Source organism: Lissotriton helveticus, chromosome 9 (assembly GCF_964261635.1).
Source record: "Lissotriton helveticus chromosome 9, aLisHel1.1, whole genome shotgun sequence".
NCBI lineage: Eukaryota > Metazoa > Chordata > Amphibia > Caudata > Salamandridae > Lissotriton > Lissotriton helveticus.
Genome location: NC_136070.1, coordinates 141,151,255 through 141,178,126, shown reverse-complemented (window position 1 = coordinate 141,178,126; position 26,872 = coordinate 141,151,255). Strand labels below are relative to the sequence as shown.

General features: G+C 46.6%; 1 protein-coding gene across 2 annotated transcripts in view; it reads left to right on the top strand.

The window, feature by feature from the left end:
• Positions 1-26,872, top strand: part of MGA (MAX dimerization protein MGA) — a 949,809-nt gene that overhangs the window by 734,615 nt on the left and 188,322 nt on the right. For both annotated transcript variants that reach the window (XM_078659651.1, XM_078659650.1), the window contains exons 15-16: positions 13,201-13,887; positions 17,431-17,736. In XM_078659651.1, the coding sequence (XP_078515777.1) occupies positions 13,201-13,887; positions 17,431-17,736 (993 nt within the window). The remainder of the gene's footprint in view (positions 1-13,200; positions 13,888-17,430; positions 17,737-26,872) is intronic.

Here is a 26,872-nt window from a genome sequence, read left to right as displayed (position 1 = left end):
GGTCTCCATCCCACGAATGGGAGCTGGACACAGAAGCGCTGGAACACATCTTCGCGGAATGGGGAACTCCTCGAATAGACCTTTTTGCCACCAGGGAGAACGCCAAATGCCCAAGCTTCGCAAGCAGGCATCACCACTCCGGAACCCTCGGAAATGCATTTTCCATCGCATGGCGCAACGTATTTGCGTACGCCTTTCCGCCATTTCCACTGATACCCAGGGTTCTCAAGAAGATGAAGTCGGAGCCCTTCACTCTGATTCTAATCGCTCTATTCTGGTCTAGGCAGCACTGGTTCACGGACCTTCATCGCCTCTCTGCCTAGCCACCTATTCGCCTGCGTCCACATCCAGCTCTGCTCACAATGTCCCAAGGACAGGTTCTACACCCGAATCTGAGCTCTCTAAAATTGTCGGCTTGGCTCCTGAATACCGCGAATTCAGCCACCTAAACATCCCGCGGAGTGCAAAATCGTCCTTGCAAAGGCTAGAGCGGATAGCACTAATAAAACCTACTCACTGAAATGGAAGCGTTTCTGCTCTTGGTGTGTGACTAAAGGCTTGCACCCCTTCCACATCACCCCACAGCAGCTGCTACCATACTTACTGCATCTAGCGCAATCGGGCCTCGCACACGCATCCATCAAGGTGCATCTAGCGGCGATCTCCAGGTTCACAAGGACTTCTAAGGGTCCATCCCTGTGGGCAAACAGACTTATAAAGCAGTTCCTTAAAGGTCTATTCAGGTCCTTCCCACGACCAAGACCGATCCCTCCGTCGTGGCACCTCAATGTGGTCCTTCACCAATTAATGAAGCACCCCTTTGAACCCATCCATAAGGCAGACATCAAATTTCTCTCATGGAAAACGGCCCTCCTCTTGGCTTTGACTTCTGCCAGAAGGGTCAGTGAGTTGCAGGCTCTCTCAATTCAAGATCCTTTTATGCAGTTCAGAGAGGACAGAGTCATTTTACGAACTAATCCTCGGTTTATTCCGAAAGTCCCCTCGGACTTCCACCTCAACGAGCCAGTGGTACTCAGGTCATTATTTCCAAATTCTACCACTGTAGCCGAGAAAACTCTACATTCGTTGGATCTGAAGAGATGTCTTAAGTTCTACATTGATAAGACAAAACACTTCCGAAAATCATCTCAACTCTATTGCCTTTAGTAGACCACGGAAAGGCATGCCCTTATCAAAACAAAGCATTTCAAGGTGGATTTCCTCGGCGATCACCTTTGGCCATGACAAGGCCGGACGACCTTTGGACTCAAGAGTCAAAGCTCATTCAACAAGAGCCATGTCCACGTCTGCGGCACTGTTTGCTGGAGTGCCGGTATTGGACATCTGCAGAGCAGCGCCTGGAAGTCCCCACATACCTTCACCAGGCACTATTGCCTGGATACTGAGCTGATGAAGGATGCAGCAGTGGGCCGAGCAGTGCTTCGCCATCTATTCCAGTGAGGTGAGCCTTCCTACATCCCTCCATCCTTTGCTGGTATGCACATTTCTTTGCTATTACTTACATGTATTTGCATTTTGGTGGTTTGCAGCCGTGTGATATGTATTACTTACATACTCATATTTGATGTTCCATCAGAAATGTGCATGATACATTGCTTGCTACTCTGATTCAGGCATGTGAATCTATGAAAGACACCCAAATACTGGATAAGAAATGCGTTACTTACCTGTAACTGCAGTTATCCAGTATTTGTGTCTTTCATAGATTCACATGCACCCTCCCGCCTCCCCTGGAAGGACTCACCTATCTCTCTAACAAGTTTACGCCTACCTAGCTTGGTGCGTACGAAAATCTGAGAGACTTGGGCTCCTGACAGGAAGGTTCTAGAAGGAGGTGGTAGCTGATTGGTTGGTTTCTTTACTTTGGTCCTTTTTACAAAAGGACACAGATAGGCCACTAAGGTGGGACCCTTGGGCCTACTCTGTTTTGGTCCTTTTTACATAAGGACGTGGATAGGACACTAAGGTGAGATCCTTAGGCCTATTCTTTTCTATGTATGTCTCTAGGACATTACTTTTTTATATACCGGAGGCTCCCGTCTCGACGATGGGGAATGATTCAGGCATGTGAATCTATGAAAGACACCAATACTGGATAACTGCAGTTACAGGTAAGTAACGCATTTCTTTTTGTCTGGGAACAGAATAAAATGTACACAATAAAAAAGTATGATTGTTGTGACAGATCATCGCATGGGCAGAGACCCATTTTTTTAGAGCAATCAGTCATAACCGGGAAACTTGTAAGTCTCAAAAAAGTCCCCATGCAAAAACAAGTCTGCAACATCCTATCATAATACCCAATTACGTAAACAAGATAGGGCTGAATGCCATAGCATGACATCAACAACTGGTTTTCCAAGACCGTGGGCTTAACAATTTCTTGTGATAGTCTAATTAACTGTAAGTGCTGTAAACAGTCCGCTTTCAATATTTTTCTAGGGATTCATGTGATACTATCCGGTCTTGGAAAATATTCAGGAAGGCCAATATCAATCATGAATTTTTTGATGTAGTTTTGCCAGGGAATAAAAGGTACCCTATCAAGCTTTAAACAATCATTAATGATGTCCCGATTGAAGCTGGTGTGAATTGTTACCCATATTTTATGCCATAACAAGATAGGTGCGATCTAAATCAGGTCGGATATATATGGGATCTCGGGCTTGGCGTGACAAACGTAAGTAGCAGTAGGACCGCCAATAAGTATCTGACAAAGGCATTCACAATTAATTGTAGGGGCTGAATATAGGCATAGCCCCTGATGCCCGCGCGATACATGGTAGTTGTAATACACTTAGCTTTGTAGACTTGCAATAGTTCCATCATAGGTCTTCTGCCCAATCTTCTAGCAAAATTGGCTAGAGTAGAAGTGGCTTTAGAAAATAACATTTTCCTGACTAGAACCGCATTTGACCAAGTTCCCCTTTGATCGAAGAGAATACCCAGCTATGGAAATCTATTGCTATTATTAATAAAAATGTCACGCTATTTAGCACTATTCGTACCACATTTCTTTATAATCGTTTTTGATATGTTCACTTACAGGCCCCGATTTTGCATAAATGTAGCAAAACTATTCACTACTCTTTGTAGCCATAGTTGAGTACGAGACATTAAAAAGGCATCATCTGCATACCGTAATGCAGGAATAGGACTCTTATCAATGAGGGGCACGTCCTGGCATTGATTGACTAAAACCTGGCAGAAGCTGTTAATACATAAGGTAAAAAGGAAAGGGGCAAGCACATAGCCTTGTATCACCCCTTTTCTGATTGGAAATGTCTGTGCATTCATCCATATTTCCATATCACACCCATGCGCCTGCGTCTCAGTATAGCTGCCTCATGAAGTTTATAAATGGTAGTTCCACTCCCGTTTCCTCACGAATGCTCCAGAGTCTGTCGTGTCTTACGCAGTCAAGCACAAAGCTAAGGTCCACAAAGGCCAAAAATAGCTTCCCCTGCTTAGCTCCCATATATTTACCTAGCACCTGGGTCTTCTGCCCATGACTGCAGTCTATTTAGTAAAATACTGCCTGTTACTTTAAGGAAGGAGTCTAAAAGAGAAATTGGTTGATAGCATGTGGATATATTGCGATCACCGTTTTTGAACATCAGGACCAAGATCGATTTAGACCAAGTTGGAATGAAGCCATGATGGCAACAAGCTGTTAAGACCAAAGTTAGTAACGGACCCCAGAGAGTGACTCCGTCCGGACCAGGAGCTTTACCTCCCACACTAGGATTTATAGCACAGATCACTTCGCCGAATGAGAAGTGAACATCTACTGGAAAAAAAGTAAAAAGTTCAGGCTCTGGGGAAAGTTTGAATTCAGCTGGTGGTGCTGCCTGCTCCTCATCGTTGTATAATGTACTAAAGTGATTAACCCATTTATCCTCACTAATGGCTATATCTATTGATGGAAGATCTAATTTTAAGTCTAAAGGATTAAGCGAATGGATAGACTTAGCATATCACTTTGGGGTTATTATGAGTCTGGCAGTCCACGGACCACCAGACTCTCAGGGGCGTGGCAGTGACGGTCTCCTGACTGCTCTATTATGACCAGGGTGGTTGGACTACTCTTGGACCACTGTAGCAGCCAGAGATACCTGGCAGTGGTGCAGCGAAATTGAGGCCGATATATGCTTGGCGGCCCCCAAGCCTATTACGAGCTTCCTCACCACCACTATTTTCATGGTGGTGCGACCGCAATGAAACGTGTGCTGGTGAGGAAACAAAGGGGGCCTTATATGGGGTGCCTCAAGCCATGTGGATGCACACAGGTGGGCACAACATGTGCCCCCTTTGTGCATGCAACCTTGTACCTACAAGGCATGAACTGCAGCAGTCCATGCTGTTGAATACCAAAGAACAGCCCGCCAGACAGGAGAAAACTCCTAATCTGGTGGGCGTTTCAAACTTGGCTTTGGCGGTGCAGCAGCATACACTTTTTGTTGGCGCTTCAGTTGACACCACCCATTGTCCATACTGTATTCTGTCTGCTCCCATGAATCGAGCAAAGGATACCAACTTAATTTTTAACCCCCAGTTTCCAATTCCTTCACATTTAAAGAATGGTTTACATTTTACTTCTTTATTTATATATACTTTATTAATTTGCTGATATTATTTAGCTTTCTAAGCTGTAGCTGACCCCCCTGTGTAGCTATCGTCTACGCCAACTGGTGAATGCATCAATGTCTAGATTCTTCAACTTGGGAAAAAGACACACAATGGAAGCATACAAAAAATGTTTTACCACAGATGTGTGTATGCCTGTTTTGGAAGTTGTGCTTGAGGATAGTGATGCAGAAAAAGTTTGCTACCATAGACTATGTGTTTTGGTATAACAAGGTGATTCCCTCAGTTGTCTAGATACAGGCTTCTTATTATAGGCCCCTCCAGCATCAACAGCAATCTTGTATATGAAGTGTGATGAAGTGCTGTCTGTGGTTGTGTAACACACTGAAGATTGCATTCCCCAAATGTAGAATCACAGTTGCCATTTAGACCACCTGTAGAGGCAGAGCTTTAGAGTTGGGGAATTTGATTGTGGAGCCCTGAGCTGGTTTGGGCTGATCTCTGTATAGACCTCTATCATGAATATGTTGTCAATGTAGGCTAAGCTAATAGCTTTGACAAGGTGTCGGCATCAAGAAAGATTTCACAGTAGAGAGTCAACTAGTGTTCAGAATAAACCAGTATAAAGGTACCAGCCAACTTTGAATGGCCTTCCAACGTCAACGTGATAATTGCAGCTCCTAAAAATAGTGAAAATGGTTGTTGCAAACTGTAGTATTGGAGACTTTCGGGAGAGGAGGTGCCATCTCCTTTTCCCCCAAATGTTACTTCACTGCTATAATACCCTTCAGACCAGAAACGTTCTAAGAAAAACTGAAATAAATAATACAACAAAGGCTTGACTTGTGAGTCTGCTCAAATAAATTCTCACTTTCCAAAGAGAACACCCGTATATATATAAAAAAAAATCCATCAGCTATTTTCACACAGAAATACAAGCCCTGCAGACTGAGGGGGAAAAAAGAGGGCGAATATGTCATGAGTGTAGGAGAGTAGGGTCTGCAATCCTATGGTCACCCCAGATTTTTTGCTTTTTGCTTCACTGGTTTATGACTTTCCCTGGCTGTGGGCCTGCTAATCAGACCCACAGCCTAGCTGTTCTCTCTCTAAATTGACATCCATGTACTTTAGGTGCATTTACCAATTGGTACTGGGCCACCTTATCAGTCCCTGTACAGTGTACCTTAGGTACCCAGGGCATAGGTGTGCCCAGGGCCTATCAGGGGCTGAAGCATGTATTATGCCACCCCTGGCTGGCCATCTAAACATCTAGAGGGACACGACATGTATGTAACTGTGAACCCCGGTTAAAGTTAAACGAAGCCTAAGCATCACAAAATGGATGCTGCCACCACAGACACAAGTCTGACCTCCTGCTGCTGGGAGTCCTTCCAGCGAGGGAGGCCTGGACAAAGGGTTTCCTGCCTTGGGAGGTGCTAGCACCACCCCAGACAGGATTTTGTGTATTGAGGTAGGGAGGCCTGAAAGGAATGAGACATGCCTGGGGCACACAAGGTGCCCTGTGCATACACGGTTCAAACCAGTTGCTGGGTGTGAGAAGTTGGCCTGATACAGGGTGATCACTAGAACTAGTGAGCATCATATATCAGTCCAAACAACCCTTATGGTGATTGGTTGTAAGTCAACCTTATAGGCCAGCTATCCTAATGGTAGCATGGACAAAGCAGTCTTAGGCTAAACTCTTTTGGCATGTGAAGCCAGCTGTTTTACCACAATATAACCCCTTGAATACCAGATGAAAGGACACCACACAGGTTGTTATGAAAATAAACAATATATTTATTAATAACAAAACACCTCTGAACTCTTTATGAGATCAAAAGGCTAAGCACATGACAATCTCTTAGGAAAAATACGATAAGTTGAGCATCATATATCAGGCCAACATCTCACAATGAGGAAAATGCGAAAAATAAACTTGATAATGAAAAGACTCAAAAGATGTTCACTGAAGCAAGACCTTGTTAGAATGGGCATATTAAGCTGAAAATAAAAGAGTTTATGTGCAGACATCTTCACCATTGACCAATATGCATTTTTATACCAATGTCAAATTTCTTTTGGATGTTGTCATTCTCCTGTATTGGGGTGTCTTTCATAGATTCACATGCTTGAATATTCCCCGTCGTCTCAGTGGGAGTCCCACGGTACATAAAATAGAAGTAAAAAAAATCACATATATAAAAAATATATGTCATAGTAATAATAATAATATTAAAATAGAATTTAATAATAATAGAATGCTTGAAAGTACCATAGAACATTATTAACACATAAGGAAGCATTGAGGGAGAATCACTTTACTGGCATATCCATGTCGTTATGATAGTCCAAATTCCAGCCAATCAGGCTGTCGCACCCTCAAGAACCTTCTCCTCAGAAGCTCAGGCCCTCAGATTTTCTACGCACGTCGTGTGAAGGGAGTCTCCCTGAGCTCTGCTCAGTTTTTTCTTCAAACTTTCTACAATCTGCAAGTATTTTTACTTTTCTTCAAAGAAGTCTTTATTTTCAACTCTGCTTCGCCTGTGGAAAGCTTCACCCTTTTTCTAAGGACCCTCTCGATAGTCCTGTCTTTTTTCTGAACTTCAAGTGAGGAGTCTCAGGTTCTGTGGAACCCTTTTGTCAAAGGACCTTTGAGAGCGGAGAGGCCCGTCTCCTTCTGTGGCTACAGGAGTTGTAGACTTTTGTCATCCCTGTCTCTGACATGGTGAGTGTTTGTTCTGAGCATGCTAAGTCCTCTCTAAGCGTGGGTGTGGAACTGGGATTCCTTCTTCTTGGCCTTCAAGGATGAAGTAGGATCCTCTGGATATTGTTCCCCCACTGAGTCTGCTGGCCTCCACGCCTACGGGACCTAGTCTCTGGCGTTTTCAGACTCTTACTGCCACCTATACACTTAGAAAGGTGCCAGTCCGTCGACGGACTCGTCGACACGCCCGTCGACGATGAAAGACTCCATCTTTGTCGACGACGAAGTTTAGTGTGTCGACGAGTCTAAAGGCCATTTTCTACTTCTAAGTTTTCGTCGTCGACTGCCTCGTCGTCGACGGTGGCTCCGTCTACGACAGTAAGGACAGTGCCCTCTCGTCTACGGTAGGCTCGTCGATGGTGGCCTCGACGTCGAAGGTTGCTTCATCGTAGACGGTGGCTCCATCGACGACAGTGAAATATGCCTCGTTGACGATAAGGCTCTTCAACGATAAGGCTCGTCGACGGTTGGCCCGTCGACGGTGGTCTCGTCGTAGACGGTGGCTTCGCCGTAGACAGTGGCTCCATCGACGACAGTGAAATCAGCCTCGTCGACGGTAAGCCTCGTCGACGATAAGGCTAGTCGACGGTTGGCCCATTGGCGACAGTCCGCTTCGTCGACAGTGGGCTCGTCTGCGGTAGCTCGTCGACGGTAAACTTCGTCGACGGTGTACTTCGTCGATCATTAACTTCGTCCACGATTGGCTTAGTTGACGACAGAGCTGCGGCGATGATGGGCTCGTCGACAGTGGCCTCGTCGACGGTCAGCTCCATAGACGTTACAATACAGCAATTACTTCATCAACTTTGTCCAACAATGGACTTTGTCAACGACGGAAAGCTTCGTCGACGGTTGGCTTCGTCGAGGGTTGGTGTTGTCGCCAGTTAGCTGGGTTGACGCAGATGGCCTCGTTTACCGTTGGCCTAATCGACGGTTGACCCAGTCAACAGTTGGATTCGTCGACGGTTAACCTAGTTGCCAGTTGGCTATATGCAAGGTGCTTTTGTAGACTATTTATTAGCCGTACACTGCTTTTCCAATACATCATTGTGATGGCTCCTTACTCAACGCCATAATTTCTTGGACTGGCAAAAAACTTTGTCAGACTCTCAGCATCTGGTTTCTTAAGACCAGAATTATGTTTCTGACGACAAGGCTTCCATGTCCTGTTCCATGGTGAAATGATACCCTCTCTTACACTTGAATCTCCATTACATTACCCTCCGGTGGATAGTGGAGGATCAAACCTCCTCATGGAGAGAACGGCGGCTCGCTTTCATCTTCCCCTCGTCACGAGGAAAGAAGCAGACCGTTTTTCTCTTTGATTTTACAATTCACTACGGACCCAAGTTCGTTCAGTTCCTCTGATACCTTTTATTTGATGGGAAGTCTTTGGCTCTTCCTGAGCCCAAGATCTGTGCTGGCGGTTCTTTCACGCCTCGAACACAATATTTAAAACGCCAGACAATTCACCTGCTTGTCTTGTCTCTCAACTACTACCTGACAATGGCTGCAACCATAGTTTCAGCAGGCAACTCTTTAGCCATTTTGGGCAGGTACCGCTGCCTGGGGTAGTCTGCCATGTTGACGGAGGTAGCCCTTATTCCCATATCCTCCTCGGCTGACGCTTCAAGGATCCTGCGGAAGAATGGGAGAAGTGCATCAGAAACAATAAACCGTGCAGTGCACATTGCGTCTCCGAGTTTTTAGACAGCTCGCAGCTGCGGCAGTATTGCATAGACAAGGTTGGCAGAACGCTCTGTTTTTTCGCCCAGAGGTTCAGACTAAAATAATGGACGTACCTTTTATGGGCAATCCATCTTTGGCCAACATGTTGAGCAGACACTGCAGACACTACCCGCGCCTTCGGTTCTCTCCAGTACAGAAAGCAGCCCTTTCGTGGTGCCAGAGGTTGCAGCTCCACATCCTCTTTTCCAAGGAGCTCCACCCAGTATCACTCCTACAATCAGAACCAACTGCATTATTCGGCTCCAACTCGTATACCGGAGGTAATTTTTCCAGGAAACAACGACTTGCCTAAGAACCCACCCTTAATCCATCCCAGAAAGGCTGACGGTTGAATTTCTCTCTCTTTTATTCCATTTGGTCAACTATGCCATTTGTTAGTTGGGGGTTCTAATAGTTGTGTTGAAAGGGCACGCTCTAGAATTTGGCAAATTCCCTCTTGCTACACCTTCAAAGGGGGACCTCTACCTCCTCATTTATGCGAGTCGTTTGCACAAGTGTCTATATTGTTACGCACACGGACCGTCGGAGTGGTTCCGAATCTCCAACAACAGAGTTAGGGTTTACTCTCAGTACCTCATCAACAAGCAAGTCAGGAAGGATGCGCCTGATTTTTGATCTTTGCGCAAACTTTTCAAATGTTGTACCTCCAGAAGGTCCTGAAGTACTACTGCCAGAACGACTTTATACTTACACTCGTCTTCCAGGATGTCTATTTTCATGTGCCAATCCTTCCACAGCACAGGAAGTGGCTACACTTTACAATACGTACAAACCTTTTCAATTCAAGGTCCTACCTTTGGACTTCGGTCTGCTCCACGTGTCTTTACCTGGATCCTGGCACCAGTGGCAGCCTGTCTACGTCTGCAAGGCATACAAATGTATCATTACTTAGACGACTGTGTCATAAGGGCTCGCTCTTATCAACAGGCAGTCCAGCACACCCAGACTTGTCAGTCACTGTTTCAAAACCTAATTTTCAAAAAATCATGACAAGTCCCAACTAGTCCGAGCTCCGATATGAACATTTCTCGGAGCATCAATCAATACAAGCCTAGCAAAAGGTGTTTGTCTCACACGAACAACAGGCCTGCATCTCCCACATGCTGGTTCTTCTACGTACAAAAAAGGTCCATTTCAGTAGATCCTCAAAGTCATTCCTGGCCACGGCCGCCATCTGAAGTGGCCAGGAATGACTTTGAGGATCTACTCAAACTGACCTTTTTTGTACGTAGAAGATTACACATGAGAAAATGCTAGAGGAGCTAGCCAAGCAGTGGCGACAGCTATCTGGCTTATTCGACGACATCTAATTTAACTTTAGAATGAGGACACCGCTGGGCTGGTTGGCCCACACTCCCAGTGTCGCAGCAGGCCGCTCCCTCCTCGGACGCTCCACCGCTCACCCTTACCAACGATGCCTCTCCGGAAGGTTAGGGAGCGCACCTTCAGGGTTTTTTCCATCAAAGGCCGATGGATGCCTTTCCAACGCACGTCGCACACTAACCACTTGGAGCTGTTATCCAGTTTCCTGGCTCTGAAAGCCTTCCGCTTCCTAGTGCGAAAGGAATCGGTGTTAGCGTGTACAGACATTACTATCACTATACACTATCTCAACAAGCAAGGAGGTACGTGATCACTGTCGCCCAAACAAGCACAACACATTTGCCAATAGGGCTTTCACCATCGCATTGATATTTCTGCAATACATGTTCCAAGGGTCTTGAACGTCATGACGGACTCCCTCAGCGGATCCGCCTAGGACAACCACGGGTGGGATCTCCACCAACGGACCCTGGACCACATCTTATGCCTGGGGGGATAAGCAGCCCTGGATCTGTTTGCAGCGCCTCTCAACCGCAAATGCCTATACTATGCAATCTGCCTTCCCCACAAATGATCGTGCGGAACTGCATTCGATGAACTCGTCAACAGTATTTGCATTTGATTTTCCACCGATTCTGTTTGTGCCTCGTCTCCAGCGGAAAATTAGGTTCTAACCATGTCACATCCCACTCTTTGTGCTCAGACGGCCTCGCCGACATGGGTGCATGGGTCTCCTCCTACTACCTTGCTGCAAACCTATCACGTTTCACCCTCTGCCGCACCTTCTGACAGTACAGTACGGACGGATTCACCATCCGCATTCCTCAGGCCTCCAGCTTGTGGTTTCAACCTGTGCAATCTGAATTTGCTCTCTTGTGCATTGCCGCAGACTGAAGGGAGGCTTCTCGCGAACGCAAGAGCCCCTCCACTACTTAGAAATATAAACTAGAATGTAAACGCTTTGGTATCTGGTGCGAGTCTGTCTGAATCAATTCTATGCACGCTACACTAGAGCAAACCCTACCTGTTGTTCTCCTTATGGTAAAGTCAGCCCTTTACTCATTTCGTCTTGAAAATTACTGGCTGCACTTCTCGTTTTTGCCATGATAGATTCAGGTCTCTCTATTCCTCCCGGATTATTCGCAAGTTCTTTTAGGGCCTCTACAGGATGTGTCCGCCCATCGGGCGTTCCCCGCCTCTCGGCGCCTCGACGTCGTATTAGCCCAGCTTCTCTAAGCTTATTTTGAACCAATCCATTTCTGGATTCGACATTTCTAACAGGGAAAGTTTCCCTCCTACTCGCTCTCACGTCTTCTCGACGTGTGAGTCCTATTCAAGCTTTTACCATCAAATATATTTAACTTCAACTTCCAAGTGACTCTCTGGTGCTGCGCACCAATCTATTATTTATACCACAGGTTCTATCTGACTTTCACCTTTATGAACCAGTCATCCTATGAAACTTTCTTTCCAAACCCTCAGTCTTCAGCTGAGTGCACTCTACATTCCTTAGATTTCGAACGATGTATTAAATTCTACATACAACGGACTGCTGCCTACGCAAGCCAGACCACCTTTCTTGTGTATGCGTTTAGTGCATCCAGTGACCAAACAAACCATTGCCCCATGATTTGACATCAGCTATCTCTTTTTGTCATACAAAGATGGGCAAGCCCTTAATTACTCCGGTGAGAGCCCACTCGACAAGGGCAGTTTTCGCATCAGTGTACCATTAATAGTGTTTGTTTAAATATTCGATATGTTCATGCATTACGGTTGTAACCTTTTATGGATTTATTGGCTATTGCTTGCTATTCTATTCAAGCATGTGAATCTATGAAAGACACCCCAATACTGGAGATGAACAAAAGTTACTTACCTGTAAACTGTGATTCTCCAGTATTGGTGTCTTTCATAGATTCACATGCGACCCACCCTTCCTCCCCTCAGAGGCTCTCTTCTCATCCACCCTTTTGTCACTCTTGTGCTACGAAAATCTGAGGGCCTGAGATTCTGAGGAGAAGGTTCTAGAGGGTGCGACAGCCTGATTGGCTGGAATTTGGACTATGATAACGACATGGAGATGCCAGTGAAGTGATTCTCCCTCAATGCTTCCTTATGTGTTAATAATGTTCTATGGTACTTTCAAGCATTCTATTAAATTCTATTTTAATATTATTATTATTATTATTACTATGACATATATTATTTATATATGTGATTTTTTTTACTACTATTTTATGTACCGTGGGACTCCCACTCCGACGACGGGGAATATTCAAGCATGTGAATCTATGAAAGACACCAATACTGGAGAACCACAGTTTACAGGTAAGTAACTTTTGTTCTTTTCTTTGTAGTGGTTTGTCAATGTCTGTGGATTTTAGAATATTTTCTTATGAGAAAGTAAATAGAAAATTCTGTATAGACGTATTTGTTTATAGTTTGAGAAATATGTTTCTTCTTAAATAAGACCCATGCCACGTATTTAACAAGAGATACTCGGATGTTTATTAATTAAGATACCCATGATACAGAACTGGTTTTACAGATAACTGTTTCGTTTCAAATATGGATTGAAGTGAAAGGATCAGTTGTCGACTGAAGTAGCTTTTGAGTGTTTTATTAAGATTGTGCCTGTAATAAAATGTTTGTGGCTTTTAGTCCCAGTGGTGTTGTACATGTTTTTGCCAAACCTCCTAATGCCCAAGTATAAAATTCACTGCTGACTTAAAGATGTTCTTTTTCTCCAGCAGCCCGGCCTTCATCTGGTGGTGTGTACACACAGTTTTTGCTAAATAAAGCTGGATCACTGCAGCAGAAGATCCCAGTTGTCGGCACCCCACAACCAGTTTCAGGCACTCAGAAATTCAACGTCAGTCCAACGTCATATGTTGTTGTCACTCCTGTGGCCACTTCCCGGTCGTGCCAAGTTTTCACTACCACTCCTACGACTAGAATGTCAACTTTGCCTACACCTTCATCCACACTTTCTGCGCCACTCTTTACAGCTGCTACTCTTATTTCCAAAGTTAATACTAATGAACTGGTGTCTCCTACAACCACCCCTGCTAAGAACCCCGCAGTCAGCTCTCCTGGTAAACTACAATCTCCTGCTGGGTTTGACGTCCCCTTAGCATCTCAGACAATAAATACAACTTCGCCTACAACTGTATCCTCCGCTACTGTGACCTCAACCAAAGCAACTGTGAAATTTCCCACAATTCCAGTCACACCTTTAACTCCTCTTTCCTTTGCAAGAACAATAGTAAACACATCAACAATTCCTTTACCAGTGAACACACATACTTCTGCTTCTTTGGTGGCCACAACAAAAGCTACAACATTTGTGACCACATCATCATCTTCCACTTCAGGTGCTACTATCAGTTCTGTGCCTATTTTGCTGTCTGGAATAAATTCTCTCAGCCAAAAAACAGGTAAGGACTGGAAATCACCATTTTTTGTTGTTTAATTCTTTCTATTTCTGCCATTTTAGTAAATTGTAAAAAAAAAAAAAAAAAAGAATTCCGAATTCATGCACACTCGTGTTTAACACACGGGTTCAACATTTGAAATGTTCCCTGTTTCAGAATAGATATTTTAGAGCCTCTAGACATGGCAACTTCCCAGGTAGGTGGTTAGATATGTGCCTAACAAGCCATTTGTTCTTTCACACCACATCCAGCATACCTACAGTACATTAGATCTCTAGTGAGTGCTAAACCTAGGTGATTCACTTACTACTCATCGCAGGCTGGTTGAGAGAAAGAAATTGCCAATAATAAACAAGGCACTCGTTGCACAGACTAGGGTTAAGTTAAAGAATGCCAGAATTGCCTATTTGTCTTCAGCAGGAACAGAATGTCTTAAGGGCATCCCTGATATTCCAGGTGACAAACGAATACTCAACCCACTAAGTGTAGGCATTATTCTAAATTATCCCACAAGATGATGGACGGAACACGCCACCCCAGTTCAGACAGCCATATGCAAATCAGTCTTGACTCTGTGCCTCATGGGAACAGTCCAGCCCGAACTGCCAAGCCATGTCTTTCCTGGACCGGAATCAAGCATCCTAGGGCCGGTTTCTGGCTATCAGCCGTCATTAGCAAGGATAGCTTGACTCCAGTGGCGTAGTGAACACGGGACCGACATCTGGGCATACCCTTCCAACATAGGGCGAACCGCAAAACACACCAGATGATGGAAGGAATGTTGCACAATGGCAAAACATTCACCCCCAGTCATAGATCTGGGTTTAATCCATCGTTATTTTGCTCACCACGCCACCCCAGTTCAGACAGGGCCCTATGTAAATCAGTCTTGACCCTGTGCCTCATGGGAACAGTTCAGCCCGAACTGCCAAGCCATGTATTCCCTGGACCGGAATCAAGCATCCTAGGACCGGTTTCTGGCTATCAGCCGTCATCTGCCAGGATAGCTTGACTCCAGTGGCGTAGTGAGCACAGGACCCATGTCTGGGCATACCCTTCCCACATAGGGCGAATGGCAAAACACACAAGATGATGGACGGAATGTTGTACAATGGCAAAACATTCACCTCGATTCTGTCCATCAACTGTTGTTTTTGCATTTGTCACCCCGAGTGGGACGGGTATGCTCAGAGGTGAGTTCAGTGCTCTCCATGCCACTGAAATCAAGCTATCCTGGCTGATGAGGGCTAAAAGCCCGAAACCGGTCCTAGGATGCCTGTTTCCAGTCCAGGGAGGAACTGGTTTGGCAGTTCGGGCTGGACTGTTCCCATGAGGCACAGGGTCAAGACTGATTTGCATATGGCTGGGTTCAAATTGGAATGGCATGGTGAGCAAAAAAAACGATGGATTTAGGCCCAGATCTCTGTACTGGGGTGAATGTATGACCTTGTTCTGCATTATGTCCATCAACTGTTGTTTTTGCATTTGTCACCCCGAGTGGGACGGGTATGCTCAGACATGGATCCCGTGCTCTCCATGCCACTGGAATCAAGCTATCCTGGCTGATGAGGGCTGAAAGCCCGAAACTGGTCCTAGGATGCTTGTTTCTAGTCCAGGGAAGACCTGGCTTGGCAGTTCGGGCTGGACTGTTCCCATGGGGCACAGGGTCAAGACTCATTTGTATATTGTTGGGTTAAAACTGGAATGGCATGGTGAGCAAAAAAAAGATGGATTTAGGCCCAGATCTCTATACTGGGTTGAATGTATGACATTGTTCTGCATTCTGTCCCTCAACTGTTGTTATTATTTTAAATTATGAAGTTTTTCCAGTCAGCAGCCCCTGACTGAGAAAGACCCTTCAGCTATTCGACGTAATGTCCTCCTACCTTGTGCTTGTCCTACCAAAGGACGCCAATATGAGTTCTATTCGGCGTTGACTGAGCACAGTAATCACAGATACTTATTCCTATTGTCCTGCGTTAAAAACTTTGTGAATGGGTTAAAAAGCCAAACCCTGTGATGGAAGTTCCTAATCCAAGATGGGATGTGAACGTGGTACTTGCAAGATTTGCGGTTTCTCTATTTGAAACAGTTCAGTTGTGTAGCCATGAACCAGTCTTTATAGTTGCCATCTGCTAGTCAAGAAATTTTTTCAGCGCCAAGAAACCTCTGGGTGAACGTGTGCTTTACAAATACACGTTATGTTATGTTAAACAGATTTTATAATGAGTGAGCCTTATCATCAGATAGATAGAGAGATTTGTATTGTGGATGTGTAAAGCAAACAATTGTGTAGCCTTCCTTCTTCACTTACCTACAGGCAGCAGTGGAATGTCTGCTACTCCCAAAGAGGAGCCATTACTAATTAAATTGATCATACAAAATCCTTTCACTTAACACACCAGTTCTCCGTTGCTTTAACATAGCCCCTTCAGGGAAAAATAATCTGACCTGACAAGATGGAAAGTACGCTGCATACCAAACTATTATACATGTGTTAATTGAAAGGGCTATAGGCACCACCTAGACCATGTTTCGCCTATTGGAATGACGCCACCACAGCTGTTTAACATATCTGTTATGTAGATCTTCCAAGAATATTTCTGAAGTACTATAATAGGGCATGTCTGTTTAGGTATGTGTGCACACGCACACTCCCAAATGTAAGTTCATATTACATTGGAAGGGTTAAATGTATATGTGGACAGTCACAGCGTATATGTTAGTTACATTGGGCCATAACTGCCCTCGCTATCTGGGACTTTGACCTGAAGATCTTCATCCTGTGATGGTTCTTAACCCCTATGGCTTATGAAATGAGGGGGGTGGAGAGGGCAGACTTGTTCCTGTACTGCTTCTAGACTCTTAGACTGCAATGTATTCTATCCTAACAATTTTTGTCAATCTTTGAAGCTGAGCTTAATGAGATTGCTTGTGTGCTCTTTTGTGTGAATGATCACATGTAACCATGGTAAGTTACTGATTCTGATATCCTGTGAGAAACATTTACCCAGAAATAAGAAAAGCTATTTTTGTCCTGAGTTGAGTAACCTGTTCTGGACACTGCATAATGGTAAAAGTCCACATTTGTAAAGCGCACAATCACCCGTAAGGGTCTCTAGGCGCTGGGGGGCCGTCGGGAAGATTAAGCGAGCTATTGCCCAGAGTCACATGGTGCTGGGCTAACCTGCCGCCGGAGCCGGGGATCGAACCGTGGTCCCCAGATTCCAGCGTCAGTCGCCCTGGCCGCGGCGCCACACCTCTCCCACCGTGACAGAATGACAGGGGTAATCAGCAAACAGAAACGATTAATGTTTGAGAAGCGATTATCCCACACTTCTTTTTACATCTTAAGAAGTGTTATCACTGTTATAACATTGTATATGTTGTGCATTTGAATTATTAGTTTTAATAGTAGTTGCAGTCTCATTACTACAGTTGTTTGTTTGAAAATTATGGTCATTCCATTGTTCTACTCTCATTTTCAGGGTTCATGAGTTTTTCCTACCCTGCTGCTACATTCCTGATTAATTATTTATCTTGCAGGTGCTGGTTCTCAAGCTAGTGTTGCGGTTTCAAGCACTCCAATATTGTCTCCAGGAACCGAAAAGCGCGCCGGTCCCCGTCTCCTTCTGATTCCTGTTCCCTCTGGCTCTCCAACTGTACGTCCAGTCCGCAATGTGCAGCTTGCTCAGGGACAGAAGATGGTCTTGCAACCCTTTAGGAATCCAGGGGGGGTAAACTTGTTCAGGCACCCAAATGGACAGATTGTCCAGCTTGTGCCATTACAGCAACTGCGTGCTGCGGCGGGTTCCCAACCTAAAGCTCAGCCTTTACTGTTACGCAATCCAGGTACATTTTTCTTTGTTCATAATCATTTGATTATTCACTAAAATGTGTGCTGGTGAAAGGGTATATTTTTTGTTTTATATAGATTTCATATTTTTACTCTTGCTAAGCAAATTTCAGTGTCTCCCATTAAATTCTTCAGTAAACATATCTTTATTCAGCATGCATTATTTACAGGTTAGTTTACTCGATATATTCATGGAGTTTTTCTCCCTCTTTCAATCTCTCCCAATGCATTGAAAAATAACTAATTACTACGATTCTTCTAGTGTATTCTTATTTCTAATAGATATTTTCAGCAATTTTTTTACATGTAGATATGTTCAAGGGCAATAGATTGATACAGAAAAGTTACAACTCTATTTGCAGTGTACAGGCACAAATTCTTGAATAAGTGGGAACCGTTGGTAGTTTCTCTTGCCACGTTCCATCCCGTTTATTTTTAGCTTGTTTGTGTCATCACATACATGAATCAACCAGTCACAGAAAGTACTGTCCAGCTTAAAATGCTTAAAATGCAAGTCCTGTTCCTGTTTAGCATTGTCAACCTGATGCATCTTGAGTTCTTTTGGTACAGAGACCACGGTAGTCATACCCATGCCTCTTACATAGACTAAAAGTGATGAATGCCAGGAGTAGAGCATACATTCCTACTTTCTTCTCTTTCTGAGTCCTAGAGACCCAGTAGTTCTAGAGCTGCTCCGAAGTTGGTTTGGTTTTGCCTAAATTTGGTTTCAAGACCTGCAGATTGTCAGTATCAGATATCTGTGTCAAATGGTCACCATTCATGCATTTATTGAAATAGCACTTGTTACATCGCATAGAAATACCACGCATGCCTTTACAACGCGGGTATTACTGCGCAATGTCAATTACGAGTCCCATTACAATGCAAAATTTTACCACGACTATACCTTTACCACGCATGCCATTTCAGCGCCAAGGCATGCGTGGTTAAGGTATACTCATGGTAAACTTTTGCAAGGTAAGTGACTCCAACCTACACTACCGTAATCATTAATGTAGTTCCACTGTACGGGCCTCCCCGACCCCCAGTCCTCTCCCTACAATAACACTACACTACCCTGCACAACCCCCCGACTACACTAATTCCCCAACCCCAGTCCTCTCCTTACAATAACACTACACTACCCTGCACAACCCCCGACACTACACTAATTTCTAAAACACTACCCTACACTACACAAACACCACAACACTACCCCCTGCACAACCCTACCCCTACCCCGGTCCCTACACTCCAAACACTATCCTGCACGACCCCTGCCACTACACTGAACCCTAAAATACTACCCTACACTACACAAACACCATAACACTACCCTAAACTCTAAAACACTAACCCCAGCACGCCCCTCCACCCTACCACCAGTCCCCTCCCTACACTCAAACACTGCCCTACACGACCCCGACGCTACACTAAACCCTAAAACACTACCCTACACTACACAGACACCACAACACCACCCTAAACCCTAAAACACTAGCCCCAGCACGACCCTCCCCCTACCCTCAGTCCGGTTCCTACAATCTAACTCTACCCTGCACAATCCCCCCGACAGTACCCTAAATCCTAAGGTACAACCTTACCCTACACAAATATTTCAACACTACTTTGACACTACCCTAAACCCTTAAAAAGTAACCCCAAGCACAATCCCCCTTGCCCATCTCTCCTCGTGGTTCCTCTCTCCTGGTTCCAGTGTCGACAAAGGGGCCGTGCACGTCGTTGTGAGGAAACTGAACAGCCCAGTTTTCTCACAACGATGTGGATAGCCATTACATCACATGCGTTTTAAAAGCACATGCAATATAATGGTTTGCGTTGTAATGGTAGTCGTTGTTACATCGCATGCGTTGTCACACATGCGATGTAACAACTTGCTTGGTTATTCATAAGGTCTACCAGTGCTTTAGTAAGTTTCACACAGAGGCTTGGTAAAAGACCACCAGCGGAGTTGATTCAAATTTACCAGGCAAAATGCACCAGCACAGCCATCTATGGAGCAGGGGTGGGGGGTTATGGTCAGGTGGAAGCCCTTCAAAAAATGGAGAACTTGAGGTTCCTCCTCACGGTTCCGCGAGGTTCCTCAACTTTTAGCTGCCACCTAGAGTTAGCTCTGCCATATATCACCGATATTGTAAAAATGCAACCGATTCTCCTGTGGCATCACCTTTGGTCTTCCACAAAGACAGTTTTCAATCAAGGCATACTAAATGACTGTCTCTCACTCAAAAATTCATACAAAATTGGTTGGCTCCTTTATGTCAAAAGGTTTCTGTATGATTTGGGTTTAGAAAGATATTACCATAACCACCCCCCCCCCCCCACACTTATCGTAGAGATTTCAAGAAAAGGCCTGAAAAAGCTATGTTTGACTCATCTTGAAGAACTGCGCCTGGCTACTGAGGTTAAAAAAAACTCAGTTCAACACTCACTGCTGATTCAATCTACCATGGCCATGCAGCCCTATTTAATCTGTAATCTGAGTGGCTATGAAAGGTTTCTGCTGACTCGTTTCAGGTTGAATATTTTCCATCGATTGGTTACCTTTCCCAGAATTAATGATTGGTCAAAGCTGCTAATACCTTGTCCCTGCGATGATGTATCAACTCAATCCTTAATCCATGTGGTTCTTTTTTGTAAATTTTATAAAGAACCGAGAAAGCACTGGATAATTCCAATTTAAAAAAATTTAGGTTTTCGCCACTGTCGTCCTGCCCTTATTGTGTTGCAACTCATGGAGACCGAATGTATGGTGACAAACATTGTTACGTTTTTGAAGTTCTGTATTAGACATAGGACAAACCTATAATAGGAATAGTGTCATAGACATCCCAGTATGCCATATTGTGCTCTACGGGCTACGCTTAAACGACCCTACGAAGGGTTTTAATCACTATCTTTGATGAATTAAGATATTTTATGTTGTGCTGGTTCTTTTGAAATCTGTATAATTTTTTTACCAATGTATGTGATTTGTAAATATGAACTTTTATGGTTTCTTTTGGCATGGAAACCGAATAAAGACATTTTGATGATGTATCTGGTGTCATTCATGCACGTTCTGTAGTAGGGGATCTCTGTGTATAGTCATAATCTAGTGAATAATCCCGCCCATGTGCGTGGACCCCGGAGCAATCAAAAATAATCTCTTAAAGTGTCGAAAAATGCAGAACTGCACAGACACTTAAGAGAGAATTAAAGACAGATAATGCAGCCTGTATCCACAGGCTACACTGTCCAGTACTTCAACTAGAAATTACACCAAAAATCCACAAACAGCAAAGCCTGTCCAGATTTCCCTTGCTTTAACAGCAAAAACCCTCTGGAATGATAGAGAGAAAGACCTGGACAGACATCCCCTATAGGCTGCCATTATGTGGCTCAAAACAGGATACTGTGCCTTTAAGAGAACCTTCAAGAACTTCACAGTATCCCAGAATGCACTGCAGGTTCCTTTTACTTTCAGTTCTTTTTTCCGGCTCCTGCTAGCAGGACCCTGGAGCATTGAGCTCTCCCTTTTGGGATTTATTTTTGTGATTTCTCACTTTTTCAAGTGTTTTGTGGTACTTTGTTCAAAGTACTTTGGTTAAATCTTCTTTGGTGTGCTTTGGGGCAGTCTTTTTGTCGAATATGCCTGCATTATTTGACAAATGCCCGGAGTGTTCCAGGAAGAAGGCCAAGACTGACCCACATGAAGTGTGTATCCTCTGCCTTCCCTCCTCTCATAACCCTGATGAGTGTGAGATCTGCCAGGGATTTACAACCAGAACCCTGAGAGACAGAAAGAAGATCAGGCTCCAAGGCATGAAGGAGAGAAGACTGCAAGCACGAGGTGGGTCTGAAGGGGCTTCATCTGCCCATGCTGAGGCCTCTGGGGGGCTCCCCAGAGGCAGGAAGTCCAGCAAGCGTCCCCATTCCACGTCGGTGTCGATTGCACCGATGACGGCGTCGAGAGGGATGACTACAGTCTGTTCCCCGTCTCCCTAGGGCTCTGGGTCGAAGCGGCGTCGACGTTAGACGTCGAAGGAGCTGAACAGACCGCCGTCGACGTCACCGGTGACGGTTTCGTCATCGACGGGTGGCCCGGCGTCAGCGCTCGCCATCGTGGCGACACCGCCGTTCGCCGTCGGCGAAAAGGAGAGATTATCGTCGAGGGGATCCTCGGCGTTGAGGGGGCGATTGCCGTCGAGGCGCAAGAGATCGCCATCAAGGCACAAGAGATCGCCGTCGAGGAAGAGATCGCCGTCGAGGCACAGGAAGCCGTGTAGGCGAAGACGATCGACGTCGAGGCGATGGAGATCGCCGTCGAGGCGGAAGCGTTCGCCGTCAAGGGACAGGCGTTCGCCGTCGAGGAAGCGCAGTTCGATGTCGAGGGGCCGACGCTCGCCGTCGGGTCACCGTTCTTCGACGCAGGAACGGCGCAGAAGGAGTTTGGGCGCCAGGAGTCAGTCTGACAGGCGTCCAGTGCCTAGGAGAGACTCTCCCACATCCCAGCCTGATAAGGAGGGCGGGTCACCGGGCTCGGTGTACTCCCTTGTGTATACCCCTCCTAAGCCGGGGACAGTGACACCTCCTCCTCCTCCTTTGCTGGGAGGGCTTCCTCCGCGGGTCCCTACCCCGCCGCCTCTTCCACCTCTACCACCTCGGCCCCAGCCTCCGCCTCAACCTCAGCTGCTGGTTGACAAGCCTCCACCGCTTCCTCCGAGGTCGGTTTCCCTGCCCAGGTACCCGACTCCTCCGAAGGGGACCCCTCGGCCGAGGGGACCACCCAAGCCACAGTCTCCTGTCCCGGTGGAACCGGCAGGACGACCGAAGCCACAGAAGTCGCGATCCCGCTCCGGACGGAAAGGGAGGTCGTGCAGCCGTCACAGATCCTCGACGAGGTCCAGACGGCGCCACAGGAGGCGCGGTTCACGGTCCCGCACGAACTCTTCCAGAACCAGGTCCTACTCCCCGATCTTGTCAGACTCTCCGGGGACTAGGGTGTCTCCCGTGGATGACATCAGCACGTTCTAGGATGTTCTCCTGAGGGGTGCCGCGAAATTAGGAATCACGGTGACGGCTCCCACACCTACGACGTCCGTGATCTTTGAGACACTTCACAAGGAACATTTGTCTCGCCCTCTGCTGCCGCCCGTGCCAGGCTTGGTAGAGCCAGCGGAGGAGCTGTTCCTTACGCCTGCAGTAACGAGCGCTGCTCCATCCCGTCTGCTGAAGAAATATAGGGCTCCGGATTCCGACCCGGCTTTTCTAAGGTCTGACCCGGTTCCGGATTCCGTTATAGTGACGGCGGCCAGAAAACAACATTCTACCTCTCCGTCTTCTACCGTGCCTCCGGAAAAGGAGAGCCGATGGATCGATTCTAATGGCAGGAAGGCTTGTGGGACAGCTGCTACGGCCATGAAGACCGCTAGCGATACGGCTCTTCTGGGACGGTACTATCGTTCCCTGTGGGAATCTCTCCAGCAGTTCATGAACTCCTGCCACGAGACAAGAGGGAGGATTTCCTAGAGATCCTGAAGGAAGGGATGCTGGTTTCGAACCAGGTTATCAGCGCGGCTGCTGATGGTTCCCTGTTGGTGTAGGAGAGTGGGGTCTGCAATCCTATGGTCACCCCAGATTTTTGTTTTTTGCTTCTCTGGTTTACGACTTTCCCTGGCTGTGGGCCTGCTAATCAGACCCACAGCCTAGCAGTTCTCTCTCTAAATTGACAACCATGTACTTTAGGTGCATTTACCAATTGGTACTGGGCCACCTTATCAGTCCCTGTACCCAGGGCATAGGTGTACCCAGGGCCTACCAGTGGCTGAAGCATGTATTATGCCACCCCTGGCTGGCCATCTAAAACTGACACAACTGGCAGGCATGACAGCTGGGGCAAGGCGGTGTAAACACCCTTTGCTGTAGATATAGTATACCTATATCTAACCCTAAAATGGACACATATATTCCCATCAGTCACTCCTATGGAAGGCCTTATCAATCCTTAAGGCAGAGTGCTTGGAATTATGTGAGATGGTGCTCTGGCATGAGCTGAGCCCGTTTGCAGCTTGCGGAACCAAGTCCTAATAGCTGTTTCATGATAACGCTATACCATATACTCTTAAGTGCATTATCAACCTCGCGGTTAAATGCTAACTCTGGTATAACATTATCAAAACCTGTCGAGTAAGGTGTCATACGATTTGGAATACTACCCCCTCGCCACGACATGTATGTAACTGTGAACCCCGGTTAAAGTTAACTCGAGCCTTTTTCCTGCCTTGGGAGGTGCTAGCACCACCACAGACAGGATTTTGTGTATTGGGGAGGATAGGCCTGAAAGGAATGAGACATGCCTGGGGCACACAAGGTGCCCTGTGCATACACCGGTTCAAACCAGTTGCTGGGGCACTCCAGCCCCAGCTCTGGCGGGTAACCGGACAAAGGATAGGGGGTGTAACCACCCCCCTTCCTGGTCCCACCCAGGGAGGGACCTAGTAAGTAGTGCAGCCCCCTTAAGCAGGATAAAGGTAGGAGCTGGTCCCATTCCAAATTAGATTAATCCTCAACTACTCTACAAGAAGAAACTCTGGACTTCGACGTTCTGCTCCACAGAAGACTGAAGAAATCTCCCTTGTGGGCAAGGAGACTTCAGAGCCCGACGAGACCCGGATTCCCAGACCTCTCCGACCTCAACTCACATCTGCAGCATAGCTGAGACCCGTGGGTGCGACGAGACACGTGGGACCGGCCATCTTGAACGTACCTGCACTTCGCTTCCTGCACGACTCCCGAGGTAAACTCGACCAAGTGCTTTGTGGACTGAGAAGCCCCAGCCCCGAGCAGCCCCTGCACCGAAGATCAGCCCTCCAGCATCCATGAGATCTGCGTGGGGCCCTTCTGCTTGTTTGCTGCTCGACGCGTTGTCTGGTCACTTGCCGGCTGGCTAGTGGCCTCCTAGACGACGAACCTTTGCATCTTTGCTGCTGGTCTGGTTGCTCCAGACTGGCCCTTGCTCCCTTCCAAAAGAGGGGCACCCCGGACTCTCCTAGTCCGCACCAGACGTCTTTTCCACTCACCGCGTGGGTTGCCTATGCCAAGGCCTGGTGACTCCAATCCCGGATCTGACACCGCCGACAGCGAGAGCCTGCGTGGGACAGCTCGTGCCTCCATCCTGGTCGTCAAAGACACCTCCTGGTCCACGTGGCTGCAGAGTCAAGCGTCCACTCTTCACCTGATCGCGACGACAGCACCTGGTTCCTTCCTGGTTCCACACCGGTCACCAGCTAGTGACTTTGAACACTGTCCCCTCTGCTTTCAGGTCCTCTTCTTCACCGATCCACCCTTGGGTCGCACCGGACATCTTCCTCCTGGTCGCCTGCAGCATCTTTTCTTTCAGGCTCCATTGACTTCAACGCGAGAACCCGACACACTTTGGCACCTATGCACCCGCAGCCCGTGGGTGAGGTAACGAGAGCATTTCGGTACTCAAGGGTAGTCTAACTGTCCTAGTGTCCAATTCCACAGTCGTTGTTGTCCTCCCTAGTCAGATTTGTCCATACTTACCTTTTACTTGAACTGTACTGTCCATAGACGTGGTTACGCATCTCGCGTGTGAGTTCACACTCTGCACACGCGTTCCGTGGGCCTCCTATTACTTACCTGAAGTTAGTGTAGCGTGGTCCCATCGATCCTACAGCCTCTGGACAGCTCCATTCCTTTTATCGACTCTCACATTCCACTTACTTAGTATATGGTTTTTCGTGCCTCTAAGGCACCATTGTAATTTTGTGCAACTTGTCGTATTTTTCGTAAGAGATTGTCATGTGCTTAGCCCTCTGACCTCATAAAGAGTTCAGAGGTGTTGTTATTAATATACTGTTTATTTTCATAGCAACCTGTGTGGTGTCCTTTCATCTGGTATTCAAGGGGTTATATTGTGGTAAAACAGCTGGCTTCACATGCCAAAAGAGTTTAGCCTAAGACTGCTTTGTCCATGCTACCATTAGGATAGCTGGTCTATAAGGTTGACTTACAACCAATCACCATAAGGGTTGTTTGGACTGATACAAGGTGATCACTAGAACTAGTGAGCATCATATATCAGGCCAACTTCTCACAGTTGGCGGCCCATGATAACTGTCATAGGATCAACCAGCGACGCCATGCTTGGCTCAGGCTCACATCACTCAAGCCGGAGGCCCAGCAGCGAGTGACTAATCTGCCCTTCTCGGGGGAGACCCTGTTCGGAAAACATGCGGATGATGAGATGGCCCGCATGAAGGCGGAGGCAGAGACTCTGACGGCTGTGGGCTTGGAGAAGCCCAAAGAAAAGAAAGCCTACCGCCCGTTCCAGAGACGGTTCGGGGCGCAGGGCCGAGGGCGAGAACAGGCTTCGGGACTGCCGCAGCAACAACAGCAGCAGTTCTGGAGGCCCTTCCAGAAACGCCAGAAGGGTAGGGGAGGTCAGCAGTCCTCTACAGCGAACAAGGGCGCGGCCGGGTCTCGACCCTGAGCTGTTACTTCCCCTTCATCCGTTACCCACTCCGGTGGGGGGAAGCGGCCAATTTTTTCTGGCAGAGTGGAGAAAAATTACTCAGGACAAGTGGGTGCTGAATATTGTTTGCAATGGATACAGTCTTCGGTTCACCGGCCCGCCTCCATCGATCCCTCAAGTCAGCTCGCAGTTTCAGCTGCGCGAGCTCCAGGCGGAGGCCGATATCCTGTTTAGGAAAAAGGCGATAGAAGACGTACCTCTGTCTCAAAGAGGAAGAGGTCTGTACTCCCGGTTCTTTCTGGTCCGCAAGAAGGACAAGAACGAGTTCAGGCCCATTCTGGATTTGCGACAAGAAAACAAGTGGATTCGCAGAGAGAAGTTTCGCATGCTGTCGTTGCATCAGATTTATCCTCAGCTGCAACAGGGAGACTGGCTGTGTGCCATAGATCTTCAGGATGCATACTTCCATGTGCCCATTGCACACAAACACTGGAAGTACCTGCGATTCCAAGTCGGCGCCAATCATTATCAATTCACAGTACTGCCATTCGGATTGAAGTCTGCGCCCAGGACATTCTCGAAGTGCATGGCAGTGGTAGCCGCACACCTAAGGAAGAACAGGGTGTTTGTCT